The sequence below is a fragment of the Haliaeetus albicilla genome, chromosome 7 (genome assembly GCF_947461875.1).
Source record: "Haliaeetus albicilla chromosome 7, bHalAlb1.1, whole genome shotgun sequence".
Lineage (NCBI taxonomy): Eukaryota > Metazoa > Chordata > Aves > Accipitriformes > Accipitridae > Haliaeetus > Haliaeetus albicilla.
The window spans coordinates 6,876,659-6,892,194 of NC_091489.1; the positions used below are offsets into that span (position 1 = coordinate 6,876,659).

General features: G+C 55.0%; 1 protein-coding gene across 1 annotated transcript; it reads right to left on the reverse strand.

The window, feature by feature from the left end:
• Positions 1–4,371: 4,371 nt before the first annotated feature.
• On the reverse strand, positions 4,372–9,528 carry LOC138685833 (feather keratin Cos2-3-like). Its single transcript, XM_069786179.1, has 2 exons — positions 9,254–9,528; positions 4,372–4,674 (listed from the first exon to the last, which is right to left on the reverse strand). Exons 1-2 carry the CDS (start codon positions 9,299–9,301, stop codon positions 4,372–4,374), a joined length of 351 nt encoding a protein of 116 aa, XP_069642280.1. The 5' UTR covers positions 9,302–9,528.
• Between the last annotated feature and the right edge of the window lie 6,008 nt (positions 9,529–15,536).

The following is a 15,536-nucleotide window of genomic DNA, read 5'->3' on the forward strand; positions in this document are numbered from 1 at the left end:
CATCCCTTGCAGAGGTGATTCTTTTCTGACAAGCTCATCTTGAATGCAAAACGTCTCACCTAATGCTATAGGCTGTGTTTTGGCTCCCTGAATTGCTGTCGTTTCATTTCCTGCTTTATGCCAGGCACATTCCCCAGTGACGGCATCTTTTGTGTGACAGGATGAGAGGCCCAAGCATTTCCGGAGCAAAACACGTCAGCGTGGGCAGAGGACTCAGCTCACATGCTGGAGGAGTCCCGTAAAGGACACTCAAGGTAGACTAAACAGCTGGCTTAGACTACACACACACACACATCCAGACCTCTAGTCATCTAGAGCTAATTGAGAAGGCTCAAGACACCCCAAGAGAGACTGTCTACACTATCCAGAGCCACCACGCAAGTCTTGGACTTGACAGAGTCAGGGGGAAGACTGATCTGCAGTGGGTGAGAGTGGGAGGTGCAGTTGATGAGAGTAATGTGCCCAGCTTGAAACCATTTCACCCCCACAAAAGCCCTTTCCCTGCTATCGGTCTGTCCGTGAGTAGCGTGGACGTGGCTATGGGGTTTAGCCATGGGCTGGAGGTGCTTGTAGGCTCTGGTAGGACAGCCTGTGGGTTCACTTCTGATCGCATGATGAAGCAAGCCATGCGCACGTGACCAGGTATGCAGGCCTTGCTGTGAGCTTATGCTAGCTGGGCAGTTCAGAGGCCACGACTGGTCAATTACAGGATCAGTGTCTCCAGAAAGATGACTTGTCTCGTTTACCATGGATGGCTGCTTTGGGATGGCATAAGTGCCGTGTGTGAGCTGATGTCTCTTCAGTGACTGTGGGAAGAGTCTGTAGAATCTTTTAGAGCAGGTCCAGAGGAGGCCCATGAAAATGGTCAGAGGGATGGAACACCTCTCCTATGAGGGAAAGCTGAGAGAAGTGCAGTTGTTCAGCCTGGAGAGGAGAAGGCTCTGGGGAGACCTTCTTGCGGCCTTCCGATACTTAAAGGAGACTTATAAGGAAGAGAGAGAAAGACTGTTTACCAGGGCCTGTAGGGACAAGATAAGGGGCAATGGCTTTAAACTGAAAGAGGGTAGGTTTAGATTGGACGCAAGGAAGAAATTTTTTCCCCCAGTGTTAAATGCTGCGTGTGACATCATATGGTATGGAATATCCCTTGGGTCAGTTGGGATCAGCTGTCCCGGCTGTGTCCTCTCCCAACTTCTTGTGCATCCCCAGCCTCCTCACTGGACGGGTGGTGTGAGAGGCAGAAAAGGCCTTGATGCTGCGTAAGCACTGCTCAGCAATAATGAAAACATCCCTGAATTATCAACACTGTTTTCAGCACAAATCCAAAGCATAGCCCCATACCAGCTACTATGAAGAAAATTAACCCTGTCCAGGCCAAAACCAGCACAGCCTGCTCCACACCTCCTGCTCAAGAAGAGGAGGCAGATGACGCCACCTTCAGGCAGTTGGGGAAAGCCTCACCATCATAGGCCCTGGGAACCACGGGTGGGTTTTAGCACCTCAGCATCTGCCTCAGGGGCAAAACGGCCGGGCACAAGCAAACCAGGAAATGTCCTGCTCCTCCACACAGCTGTACACACACAAAAGCACACCCATACACACACCTGTGCCCACACAATGATGTACATGCAGACCGGTCACACACATTCATGCTCTCCTGCCCTCCCCCCGCAAAGAAGTCCCATGTTACAAGGAAAAGAAGAAAAATCCTCCAGTGCTAGAAGGTCCCAGCGGACCTTGGTGATCTCCTCAAGGGTCTGGGACCAGCCCCTGCCCTTGCAAAGGGAGCGGTGGCACAGTGACACACTCATGTGGCAGCAGAAGGGTGTGTGCCTGGGACAAGGCAGACTCCCCTCTGGCTACAGACACTGAGGCTGGGACATCAGAAGTGATGTAGTAGGGAACCTGTCTCTAGACTCACTTTAAGGTAAATGCCCTCTCTTCCAAAGGCAGAGAAGTGCAGACGCAACCTTACATTACAGAGCAGCTGGAAAAAATGGTTTGGCTACCCTGTGATTTTCCATGCATTCTTTTTCTTTTTTCCCCAGTTTGAATTGATGTGCTGGCCTTGTTTCTTCTTGTCTTTTGCATGCAGGTGCAGGTGGTGTAGTTGCCTGTAGTGAGAAGGAGCTGCCTGCAGCCTCCTCTGTTAACCTTGAGCTGGCTGAGTTGATCTTGCAGCCAAGACAGGCAAAAGAGTTTCTGCACAAAATAACAATACAAGAGTCATGACAGTGTATTTGCTTTACCTGGCAAGGTTTTGGTACTGAAGGGCTGCACGGATGGCTTCTGTGAGAAGATGGCAGAAAGAGCCAGTAGCAGCCGCCTCCAGGATGGACCCACTGCTGGCCAAAGCTGAGCCCGTCAGCAACATTGGTAGTGCCTCTGTGATAACATATTTAAGAAAGGGGAAAAAGCAGTGTGCAGCAGCCAGAGGAGGAGTGAGAAAAGTGACAGCAACGACTCTGCAGACACCAAGGTCAGTGAAGAAGGACCACGATGGAGCGGATATCCACTCTGCAGCCCACAGAGAACCTCGTAGCAAAGCAGGTGGAGATGGCCTGAAGGAAGTTGCAGCCTGTGGAGAACCCACACTGCAGCAGGCTTCTGGTAGAAACTGTGGCCCATGGAGAGGGGCCCACACAGGAGCAGGTTTTCTAGCAGGACATGTGGCCCCACGGGTGACCCACACTGGAGAAGCCCATTCCTGAAGGACTGCAGCCCATGGAAAGGCCCCATGCTTGAGCAGTTCATGAAGAATGGCAGCCCATGGGAAGGCCCCATGTTGGAGAAGTTTGTGAGGGACTGTGTCTTGTGGGTGGGACCCCATCCTGGAGCAGGGGAAGGGCATGAGGAGGAAGGAGCGGCAGAGATGAAGCAGTATGAACTGACCGCAACCCCCATGCCCCATCACCCTGTGCTGTTTGGGGGAAGGAAGTGGAAGAGTTAGGTAGGAGTGAAGTTGAGCCTGGCCAGAAGGGAGGGGTGGGGGCAATTTGCTTCTAGGTTTGTTTCATTTTTCACTATCCTACTCTCTTGCAGTTAATTGGCAATAAATCAAATTAATTTCCCCAAGTCAAGTCTGGTTTTCCCATGACAGCAATTGGTAAGTAATCTCCTTGTCCTTATCTTGACCCACAAGCCTTTCATCGTATTTCGCCCCCCCGTCCTGTTGATGGAGGGGACTGAAAGAGCGGCTTGGTGGGCACCTGGCAGCCAGCCAAGGTCAATCTGCCTCAGACACATAAAGCAAAGAGAGGAAGCATAGAAGAGCAGTGTTGTTATGGCTGGAAGTACCAGAGATGTCCTGTCCCCCTTGTCCCATGCCCTGTAAAACAACGGTGGCAGAGAGATCACTAAACAGCCCAGTTCCTTGTGTGGTGTAGAAGAGAAGCAGGAGCTTTGGTGTGGCTGGAGGGCAGGGGCATCCAGCACTTCATGCTTGACGCTGCATGGCATGCGGTGAGGGGAAGCAGTCATGTGAGGCTCCATCCACATAATGGTTCTGCATGAGATAAAAGAAAGGAAGGATTTTCATGGACAACTTGGAAGGTGGAGTAGCAGCTATGGGCCATCCCAAGGGCTGTTCCCTTCTTTAGCCCTCTTCCCATTCCACAAAGCAAATCGTCTTCCGGAACTCAACACCACCCCCTGTCAGACCAGTGCAGCTCCAACCATAGCAAGAGGAACACTCTTCCTCAAGAGGTCATGTGGCTGCTGACCCCTGAGGGCCTCCTGCCTTTCTGGATGTTTGTGGGCAGAGGCACAGCAGGGCAAGGCCTGATCGTCACAGGCAGCAGAGCAGCCAGGGATGACTTCCTCAGCTCCATGAGAGAGTGCCCCAAAGAGGATCCACTGCAGGGTGTGGAGCCTCTCATTCCTCTGTGGATGGAGAAGAGTCTCCTTGTGCTCTCACCTCCCCCATCCACCCCACAGCAACATCCTTCTGCTTTGGCCGCTTGGCGAGTGTCCACAGGGGGAAGGACCACAGGGAGGCAAGGCTTGAATGCAGCAGAGCTTTAATGAGTCAAAAGAGGGCAACGAGTTCACTCCAAGTGGAGGACAGAAGTGCAGGGAGTGCTGGGGACAGCCGAGAGTCTGGAGTCCTTGGCCACGGGGAAGTTCCTGCATCATGCCTGCCCCGTGGAGGGAGAGGAGACAGATGGTCCCTACCAGGTTGGTGTTGGGGAGACGGTGTGGGCAAGGGGATAGGCAGCAAAAAGAAAAGGGAAAGGCAGGCAAAACCATTCAGGTATACTGAAAACAGCATCCAAAAGACGGATCCTCTGCCCAGCACCATGTTCTGAGTTCCTCAAGGTGTCACCCTGGGGCTTTTGCAGCATCTTTGTCTGGAGATGGGGCACCTCCTGCCTAGTAGCGTCTGGAAATGCCAGAGAGGTCACAGCACCCGGAGTTGATTGGCACTCCATCACAGCTGAGGATCCTGCCAACAGCAGCGGAGGTGGAGGAGCCCACAACGGTGTTCTGCGGGAAGGAGCTGAGGATGGGGCCGGGCAGGGTCACCACCACGGGAGAGGGTTCAATGACGACGGTGGAGTTCTGGCACTGCCTGACACAGGGCTCATTGCAGCTGTTGGCCAGCGGGGTCGGGCCGCAGGGCCGGCATGGCAGGCACTGGTTGTAGCAGGACATGTCGTGGGGCTGGAGGTGCACCTGGGAGAGAAGCAGGGAGGAAGTAGAGCACAAGGGTGACTGAGGAGCAGCCTGGTTACCCTGTCACAAAGGAGCCAAGGCCCATAATGAGTGGGGAGCTGGAGGCTCGGCCAGAAGACACGCAGTCTTCATTGCCCTACAAAGAACTGCCTGACCCAGGGAGACTCTCTCCTAATTCCTAAACCAAAACACCCCTCGACCATGTCCCAGCCTCCCTCTAAGTGGTCCTTCTCCCTGCTTCCCCCTCTCAGGACAAGAAGATCCAAACCCCAGCACAGGCCAGAGCCAGTATCAACAGAGAGGTCCATCGAGGAGAGATCTCACTTTGGAAGAGAAGGAGAAGGGGCTTCAGACTCACCTGGTTCCCAAGGAGAAGGAGGCAAGAGGAGTGGATGAGAGAGCAGGGACTTGGGCTGACTTTTATACCTGCCCTTCATTGCTGCAGGACCAGAGGCACCCTTTGCAGAGGTAACAATTTTCTGACAAGCTCATCTTCAATGCAAACCATCGCAGCTAATGATATGGGCTGCGCTTTAGTTTCCTGCACTGCTGCCTTTTCATTTCCAGATTTGTTCCATGCCCATTCCCCAAAGAAGGCTTCTTCTGAGCAGCGGGATGAAAGGCCCAGGATTTTTAAGGCAGGAATGCAGCAGTGCAGGCAGAAGACGCAGCTCAAGCGCTGGACAGGTCCAGAGCAGGCAAGTGACATTAGCCTGGCTCACCCTGTTGGGGCTGTTTGAAGTGTCATTCTCAGGAAGGAGCTCCAGCAATGCTCAGCTGGACACCATGGCCTCCCGTGCATGAGGACGTGCCATGTCCTGGTCTTTCCTTCCCTCCTCAGCTCAACCTGATGGTCCATTCTTGTTCTTGCCTCCCCAGGTGTGTGCGTTGTGCTCCTAGGTTTTGACCCCCTCCTGCCTAACACTGCCCAGTCCCCAGGGGTCCTCAGCACGGTCCATGGTTCATGGTGTTCTTGCGTGTGTTCTTGTCTTGTGTGTACTTGTAAGCAGCCGGCTTTGTGTGGATGCACGTCGGAGCATATTTATGTGTACAATCCCAAGCTGGTGTGCATAAGCCTGTGTCTGTGTGTCCTTGTGTGTCCCTCATCACGAGGGAATATGCTGCTCATGGCAGGGACACTCTCCACTGCTCTCTCCAGGAGCACCGCAGAGCAGCAGGTTCCCAGGGTCAGGAGGAGCCTGAGTGCAGCTGAGTGGTGATGGCACCAGACTGCTAGAGAACTGTCCAGGGAAGAGGCACTGAAATGCAGCCACTGTCTCCTGAGCCCTCCTTTCCCTGCCCCTCCAAAGCTCACGCTCCGCTGCTGCTGATTTCAGGCCCCAACAAGGATGGTTTCACACCAGTTCTGATCCACAGTTTAATTCAGTGGAAACAATACTGGGAATACCTCAGCATGGCTGGCAGTGCTCTCTGCCTGCCTCTCCAGGCCAGGACACAGCCGCTCTCCCCAGCGCAAGAGTTCAAAAGGATGGGGATTGCTTTCTGGGGAAGGAGAAAGGCTGAGGAATCCTGCTGATCTTGCGCTGGCCATCCCTGAGTGGATCTGCTTCCAGTGCAGGGTCATTGGTGTCTGGGGTGGTGCACGACCACTCTCATGTCCGTGTCAAGGCCAAATGTACTTGTGCAGTTCATCGGCCTGGTGCTGTGTCAGGCAGGGACTGAGACCTTGGATCAAACAGGTACTGAATGAAAGGAACACGGATCCTGATATCCCTGTGCTGTGAGTGGAAGGACAGACCCTGTGGCCTGCACAGGAAAGGCAAAGAACTGGTGACTGCTTTGGACTTCAGCCCACAAGGACCTTCCTGCCCCACACTGGAATCTCAGTCTGAGAGCCCAGCAACCGCCCCTGGGAAGGAAGGGGCATTGGATTCGAGACCGCATCCCCCAAAGCCAGCTGCTGTCCCACAGGGGTGTCCAGAACAGACCCTCTTTCTGACAAGGGCTGTGCACAGTGGGTAAATTTTCTGAGCCCATCTCCCTGCCTGAATGGCTGTCAGCCTGAGGCCAGGACCATCTTGGACTCAGCGCAGTCAAGTGCAGTCACGGGCTTTCCCCCTTCCCTTTAGTGACCTCGGTGAGATCAGTGCCAGGCAGCTCTGCTGGGAGAGCTCAGCCAGGGCTGATTCCCCTCCTCGTGGGTCTGCTTTTGAGCTGAGGCTCTACTGCATCTGAGCGCCAGACTCATTGCTTCCTCGTCAGGTAACAGGCACCGTGGAAAAAGGGAAGGGCAGGGGAGGTGTGTACCTAGAGTTTAGCAAGACCTTTGACAGCCTCTCCCGTACTTCCTTGATGACCAAATTGGAGACGCATGGGTTCAGTTAGAGGATGGCAAGGTGGGTGGAAAAATGGCTGCACTGCCAGGCTCAGAGAGTTGTGACCACGGTGCAAAGCCCAGCTGGCCAACACTTATGAGTGGGGTGTAGTAGTCGGGATCAGCAGTAGGACCAATACTCTTTAATGTTGTCAGGAGTGTTATGAGTGGGAACTCCCAGCAAGTCTGCGGATAACACCCAGCAGGGGGAATGGGCCGTAACTGTCAGACACGGCTCCTGTTTAGAGGACCTGGACAGGCTGGAGAAATGGGCTGACTGGACCCTCAAGAAGGCCAGACAGAGCAAGGGCAAAATTTTGCATCTGAGGGAGAAACCAGCCTAGGCAGTCATGCTTGCTGGCAGCTGCCTGCCTCGGAAGCAGATCCATAGAAAAGGACGTGGGGCTTTAGGAGAGACCCAGCTGAACATGAGACAGCAGCGTGCCTTTGCAGCAAACAGGACCAAGTGCATCCTGAGCTGTGTCAGTCAAAGTGTTGCCAGCAGGTCCAGGAAGGTGACCCTGCCCCTCTGGCCCTTGAGAGACCACAGCTGGAGTACTGCATCCAGGTTGGGGCTCCCTGGTCCAAGAAGGATATTGACATACTGAAGCGAGCCCAACAAAGACCACCAAGTCAGTTAGGGGGGCTGACAAAGATGACATGCGAGGAGAGGCTGAGAGAACAGAGCCTGCTCCTCTTGGACAAGACACGTCTCAGGGGACACCTTCTTGTGGTCTAAAACTACTTTTTTGGAGGAAATGGAGAAAATGAACCTAGGCTCTGGAAGTGCTCTGCAGCAGGACTAGAGGCAATGACCAGCTGCTGGAACATGGGGAGTTCCAGTGAAGCAACAGGCTACAGGAAAGAATGAGAACAGGAATGGATTACCCTGGGAGTTTCTGTAATATTCATCATGGAGTAGCCTGATCCAACATGAACTGTTCCAAGAGTTGATCCGTATGACCTCTGCAGGTGCCTTCCGACCTGCGTTCTGACTCAGTGATTCCCCCTCTCCCCTGCCCCGAACCCTGCACGGCCATGGGCACATGTGTCCTCCCAGCCCCTTGGCCACAGCACAACTTTCAGGCACTGTGCCGGGAGTGCAGAGAGGCAGCTGAAGGGAGGGAGGCTCTCAGCCTCCTCCCTGCCAGCCGCAGGAAACCAGTGGCTGCTGCTGGCAGCCCCTGAGCTCGGAGACAGCTCCGGGAAGCGGGTCCATCTCCTGGGTCAGGGCCCTGCTGCTGTGCCAGGCTGCTGCTGGCGCTGCGCGGGCTGCTTCTTGCTGGGGAGGTGTCCTTGCCGGAGGAGCGGGAGAGGGCATTGCCCAGGAGACAAAGTGGTGCCCGTGCAGAGCCCCTGCGCCCTCGCAGCCCGGGCGAGACCCCGAGCGGCGCCGGCGCAGGGCTCAGCCCCGGGGCGGAGCTGGCGGAGGCGGCGGAGAGGAGGCGCCGCGGCCGGAGCAGAGAGCCGGGGCTGGCGGGGGGCAGCGAGGCGCGGGCGGCGGAGCGGCGGGATGCGGCGGTGCCGGGGCGCGGCGCTGGCGGCGCTGGCCGCGGTGCTCCTGGGTGCGCGGGGCTGGCGGGGGTGCACGGGGGCGGGGGCTGTGCCCGGGCTGTTCCTCTCCTTCTTCAGCGTGTCCTTCCCCCTGCCTGCCTCTCTGCCATCCCTCGTCCCCCTTCCAAACCCTCCGAGCGCTCGCTTCCTCTTCTCCCTATTTTGCCATCACCTCTGGGGGTACAAGCCTGCTTGCATGTACGCCTGCCTTTCCAGGCACCTGCTCTTTCCCCCGTGCATTTGGCAGGTCTTACTGCCCTGACTGTAGCCCTCTGCCCTTCACTGTAACAACCCGTCTCCCCGTCTACTCTTCCTCTTCCCATCCATCCATCCACCCGCCCAGCTTTGACCAATCTCTCCATGCATCTAGCATCGTTAAGCCCTCTTCCTACCCCGAGACCCCTCTCTCATCTCTCCGTTTCCTTCATGTCTGTAGGCACAAGTTTGCTTTCCTGCACCACACCGTTATTGCATACATCCTCTCGTCCCCTTTGCATTCAGCATTTGTTCTTCTTCTGAATGCAACCCTTCATCCTTCGCTGCAACACAGCCAACTCTCCTGTCTCCTCTCTCTCTCACCGTCCAGCCATCCATCCGTCCATCCGTTCATCCCTGCACCCGACTTTCATTCTAACTCTGCATGCAGCAATTTCACATTCCCTCCCAGACTTCTCCCCTTGCTCCACACACCTGCCCCAGGACCACTCTCCATCCCTGTTGATGGGCACGCGTCGCCATCCGTTCCAGTCCAGCTCTGTCTCACTGCCACTGTTCCTGACTGTTTCTCTGGGAAAAGAGCCACCAGAGCTGCGCGATCTTTGGTGATCTTTGGTCTTTCCTTCTCCTTTCTCGGCAGTGGCTGTGGCCAGAGCCCAGGTGCAGCAGGAGGCGTCGGCAGAGACCACCGAGGGCACCGCCATCAGCATCAACTGCTCACACCCCAACATACAGAGCAACGACTATATCTACTGGTACCGTCAGCTCCCGGGCCGAGGCCCCGCATTCCTCGTGTACACTCTTAAAGACTCCAAAGAGCTGCCGGACCCGCCGGGGCGGCTGTCGGTGGCGGCAGACCGCCGGTCCAGCGCCCTGCGGCTCGCCTGGCCCCGGAGCGGGGACGCGGCCGTGTATTACTGCGCCCTGGGAGACACGGGGAGAGGAGCCGGGGCTGCGGCCGGGCACGAACCGCCGCGGGCGGGGCCGGGCCTGCGGGGCGGGGCCGGGGGGACAGCCCCGGGCGGGCCCGCCAGGGGGCGCTGCCGCTCCGCCCGCCGGCACCGCCTCGCCCCGCCCGGCCCCGCCCGGCCCCGCCCAGCCCCGCCCGGCGGGCCCCGGCATCGGAACCCCCTCCCTCCCACCGGGACGCAGACAGACATCCCCCGCCACAGCGGGGAGGAATCGCGACCGGAGCAGTGGCGGTGGCCGGCGGTGCCCGGGAAGGAGCGATTGCAGCCGCCGGCCCTGCTGGCTCCCGGCGAGGAGCAGCGCCTTTCTGCTCTGCCCAGGGAGGCGGGCAGCAGAGATCCTCCTGCCCACGGGCAGCCGGGCTGCCCTCGGTCCTGCTGCTCGAACCGGGCATTGCTGCACCTCAACGGGCAGGGCCTGGGATCTCTTTCCGACCACAAACATCACCAGGCCCTGTTGGAACAGAGACCTAACTGATATGGTGCCAATACAAGCCGTTTCTTTGCAAACCACAAGCAGATGTGGTCTCTTGCTGTTAACTTTGTAAACAGGCTCAGACACATAATTACAAACTCAATCCCCCAGCTCCACAGGCTGCTTCTGTCATGCTCCTACTGGTGTTGGAAAGGCATCCTGTAGAGCCAGCAGTTCTACCTCGGCACCAACACGAGAAGGAGATACTGGTTGTCACAGACACCTTCAAGTGTATGACACAGTGGCTAGTGTTCGGGACATAGGGCTTGTTGCACAGGAGTCCCCTGAACCTCGGGTTGAGAGCCTTTGGTGTTGAAGCAAAGTGCAGGAGATAGGAGAGGAGCTTGAGCTGGGCACTTGTTGAAAGACGCATCTGAGACTCAAGTTCAGACCTCAGGAGTGAGCCACAAAGAGGTCTCCTAAGTTGCCCTATGGGGCTGAAGGTCTGAGGTGAGTGGGAGCTAGAAAGAGGCCTGTAGCCATGGGGTCCTGGGCCCAGCCAGTCCCCAGTGAGGCCTGCGTGGCTGTAGAAGCTGTGAAAGTGCATGTTCACAGGCTTCAGAGGCAGGGAGGAAAGGTTCCGCCCTCTTCCCTGCCTCAGCTGGGGACTGTTGTGGCAGCTATGGTTGTATTACAAGGGGACTCCTGGCAGGTTTGCAGTCATTGGAGAGCAGAGGGCAGCCCACCGTCCTTCTGCCACGGCCTCGACTGAAAAACAGAACCCTGAAGGCCTTGTGGGAGTGGGGTTGTGAATGGGGGCTGCTACGCTAATCACCTGCTTCCTGCAGTCCCTGCCAACCGTGTGAGCAAAGGGCCCTGGGTGCAAGTGGCAGAGGAGCCCTGCTCCAGGCAGCAGACATCAGAAGACATGAAAATCAAGTAGCCCTTTTGCTTGCCTGGGTATTGGGGTTCTGGGGCCCAGGGTGGGACAAGCAGCTGGAGATTGTGGGTAATGTGGGTAGGTGAAGGGACACAGAGGGACTGCCTGTAGAGCAGAGAGCTGTGTTGCCACATCCTCCCCCTGCCAGAGTGCGGGAGTGTGTCTGTCCCTGTGCGGCTGGTTTCTGCAGCAGATGCTCTTTACCGAGACGTTTCTCTTCAGGTTCCTCCTCTGCGGCTGGAGGCAAAGGGAGGCAGTGTGCGACACCTGGGCCCAGGCACTTCAGTGTGTGCCTGGTCCTTTCTCCATGCAGACAGTCCCAGGGACAGGGTGGACGTGGGTGGGTGCAGGGGTGCCTTCTCCATCTCCTGCAGAGCTGGGTGCAGGTCTGTGCAGCTGGCTAGGTGGTGGATGTCGGGAGAATTTCACAAAGGATGCCTGTCCCTCTGATTGACAGGACTTAAACCATGAGTCTGCTATCTCTCTAGAGAGCCTTCTTGTGGAAGAGATTGGAGGACAGACCCAAAGAGGCCTGCCTGGAGCGTCAGGGAGAAAGTTTTGCTCCACCCTCTGGGCTGTGGTTTGGAGGCCTCTCTGATCTGGCAGAGGCAGAAGAGGTGAAGCTGCAAGCATTGGGTCCCTCCTGCTGACAGGTCCCTGGGCACCCCATGAAGGGAGAGCGTGACATAGTCCTGCTTTTCCTGGCAGCACTGGTGGGACTGGCAGACTTTGGTGAGATGTGACTTTCAGGCTGGGGAGAATGAGGCAAGACTTTATGCAGTTGGTGGTGGAAGTGGGGAGACGTGAGTCCTGTTTCCCTGGGGGATCTGGGAGTGTTTCTGTAGGCAGAGCAGGGGCTGCAGGTGGGTACAGCAAATAACGTGGGAGATGTCATGAGTAATGGGCATCAGAGGAGGAATAAGACCTCGCCTTAAACTTGCAGGTACTGAGCATTCTTGAATGTGCTGCTAATACACATGAAGCCTGAAAGAGGGAAAGATGCTAGGGAATGGAGCAATGTGGTGTATAGGAGCTTCTCTCCTAGACATACTGGATAAAATGCTACTAATCTCTGTCGGGATGGTCATAAACCTTGTGGGACAGGGAAGGCTAACTCAATGCAAGAAGAGCTGAAATGCCTTACAAGGACAACAGAAGAGCAGAGGATGTGGTGTGTCATATGGAGGAACTGTTCTAGCAAGAAGATAGCAAGAAGATATGGTCAGAGGTGGGAGAGGAAGAGCTCATGTCCTCTGCTGCTGAAGGAGAGGCCAGCAGTTAGCATAGATTAGAGGCAGATATGGACAGAACCAGTGGACTGAAAGACCAGTGAGTATTGCTGAAAAGCAGGATGATATGGGGGGGTGAGTAGTGGCAAGAACCTACAGAAAGAAGTGTGCAGGGACAAACAGCTCAGCATTTCAGAGGCTAGGAAAAGTGATCTGGAAAGTGGGGACAGTGAGCAAGCTGATGAAGTGATAGATGGACAGGTAGACAAGCAAGCAAAGCTGAAAGCCCTTTCTGGATTTACAGGTCATGCCCAAAAGGACTCTGTGCTCCAGTTTCCAGCAGAAATGACCATCCAGGCAGGGGAGAGCACAGATCTGCACTGCAATTTCTCCACCAGCTATGCCAATCCCTACATCTACTGGTACCAGCAACGCCAGTCCCAGTCCCCTCAGATGCTGCTGCAGGTCAGCAAATGGAAATCTCGTGTGGATTCAGGGAGATTCTCCTCTACACTGACTGTGGAGACCTCCCAGGTGCTTCTGAATGTGCGGGATGCCGAGCTCCAGGACAGCGCTGCCTATTTCTGTGCACTGAGCCCACACTGGTGCCCACAGCTTGCAGCAATGCACAGAAACGTGGGGGGTGCTCTGAGGAGCAGTTCCCTCCCTGCCACTGCTTGCATGTAGCTCTGAGCTCAGCCTGCACAGCCACAGCACCTGGGGGCTGTGGTGAGGCTGGGCTTCTGCCTCTCCAGCCTGTGCTGCTGTGAAGCACAGACCAGCATGACTTTGACAGCTGCATCTAGATCCAGGGTCTTTGATGATCAAAAGAGTCCAGGAAACCTGACTTGGGGCAGAGTCATTGGAGGCTGCACCATAAACAAGCCAAGCCAGGCTTGTAAATGCCCTCTGCTTAAAATGGCTGGTACACTGCAGTGAGTGCTCAGGGCAAGTAACCTATCAGCTCGTTGTCCTGTTCCCTTTCCCTGTGCCTCTGCTGATGGCCATAGCTGGAGAACGAAGCTTGTGGTAGGAGGCACAACTGCTCTTATGGTTTTGCCGTTTGGCCATAGTAGCCCAAGAAGGGAAGAGCCCTTCCTTGCCCAGCATATGGGCATCAGCAAGTGAAAAAGACCCATCAGCCAGGTGCTGGACAAGATTCTCTGTTCAAACCCTTCCCACACTCATCCACTGCCAGAGAGTGGTCCCACCCTTTTTCATGTCTCTTCTTCTTCTCAGGGAAATCACCAGGGCTCAGCTGAGAAAGAACCCCTATGTCCCTGAGTCCATGCTGGCTTCTCTGCCCAACAGCTGGCAATCACTTCTCAGTGAACTTGTTTCCACCCATAGGCAACAGGAATGGTTCTGGGGACCTATTCTCAGGCAATCCCACCCCAGCACTGCATGTGGAAGCTCAGCTGGAGGGTGCTGGCTTTCCAGCTGGATCCCACCCTATGAAGTGGAGACTGTTGCTCATGAAGTATCATCCAGTTCACCTGAGAAAGCCTAAGGTACTTGACTGTTGACCTACTGCTGTTCCAGAATGGCCTGCCTCTGGCAAGTGGCATGGGTCTGCTCTGCCAGCCCTGTTGGAGGCTTTGCATGCCCCTATTCATCTCAGAGGGCATTATCTCAGACAGCGTTGATGAGGAATGGACATCAGCCCTCAGTGTCCTGCACTCCACTGTGTCTAGGGTGCCTTGGACATTTCAGGTCCTGCTTTTGGCTGCTCTCCAGGGCTGCAGAGGGCTTCAACAATCCACAGGCACAATTCTTCCCCCAAAAGCAACATCATCCCTAAGCAGGATTGACAAGCAGCAATGGCTACCTGAGGACAGATCCAGGCTCAGGCTCTTTCTCCAGCCTCAGGGGGCTGTCCCAGGGATTTTCCCAAATGCCACTGAGAAAGAGAGCACAGCTGAGAAGGGTGGGCATCAGCCTGTCCTTGGGTACTGGTGCCTGGGCCTGGCTGCAGGTCTAAGAGCCAAGTGGCCAAGGACAGGTGGATACAGGAGGTTGGTGAGTCGCCTCCAGAAGCACCATTGCTTCCAGAAGGGAGGAGAAGACGTTCAGTCCAGACTCCATCATCTCCCTTGGAGAGCTCTACACTCAGGTGAATTCAGTCCCACACTGTTCATAAAGGTGTATCTGCCATGTCGATGCCTCCTCCTTATGAAGTGGTCACATGGACTGCCTTCACTGTCAGTGAGCAGAATGAAGAGCTTTGAGAATGTGATTCTGAAACAAAAACCATAGGAAGGGGAAAAGCAAGTGCCCTTTGGAAGTGCTAATGTCCTCCCAATAAGGGTAAGGATAGACTTGCTACCCAGCCTTTCACAGCTCTGCAGTTTTGGGACTTTGCCGATCACGTTAAAGTGTTTCCACAGCGAAGCCCAAAATGGGTGGAACGATGGACTGTTAAAAACTGATGTGGGGTTTTAGATGTGGAAATACCCTGACACACCTAGCATGAAGCACAGCAGTTTCCATATTTTTAATAAAAATACATTCAGATACAGAAGAGAGAAAAGGAGGGGAATGTAAATTTTGTTGACAGTCTTATGCTAGGAATAATGACTATAGGTAGAGAACCTAGACATTGCCAAATTTTATCTTGAACCAGAGTATGATTTGATGAAACAGCCACAACAATGGGGCACAGATACATCTAGAAAACATCAGACTAAACAGAGCAATACATGTCTATTTCCTAAAGCAATAAGCCAGCTGCTGGGACTTCTTTAGGGGATTCACATGAATCCCTGACAAAATGAAGCACTTTGCTAAGTGGAAGACAAACCTGTGGGAGGACCACTCCTCCAGCTCTGTTGCAGAACCATTTCTGGATGGGATTTGTGACCCTTTCCGAGCACTGGTCTTTAGAGCACTGTGGGGCTGTTGTGGTTTAACCCCAGCCAGCAACTAAGCACCACACAGCCACCCACTTACTCCCCCCTGGTAGGATGGAGGAAAGAATCAGAAGGATAAAAGTGACAAAACTTGTGGGTTGAGACAAAGACAGTTTAATAACTAAAGCAAAAGTCACGTGCGCAAGCAAAGCAAAACACGAGGACTTCATTCACTACTTCACATTGGCAGGCAGGTTGAACACCTCCAGGAAAAGCAGGGCTCCAGGAAAGCAGGGCTCCATCACCCTTAAGTGTTACTTGGGAAGACAAATGCCGTAACTCTGAACATTCCCCCA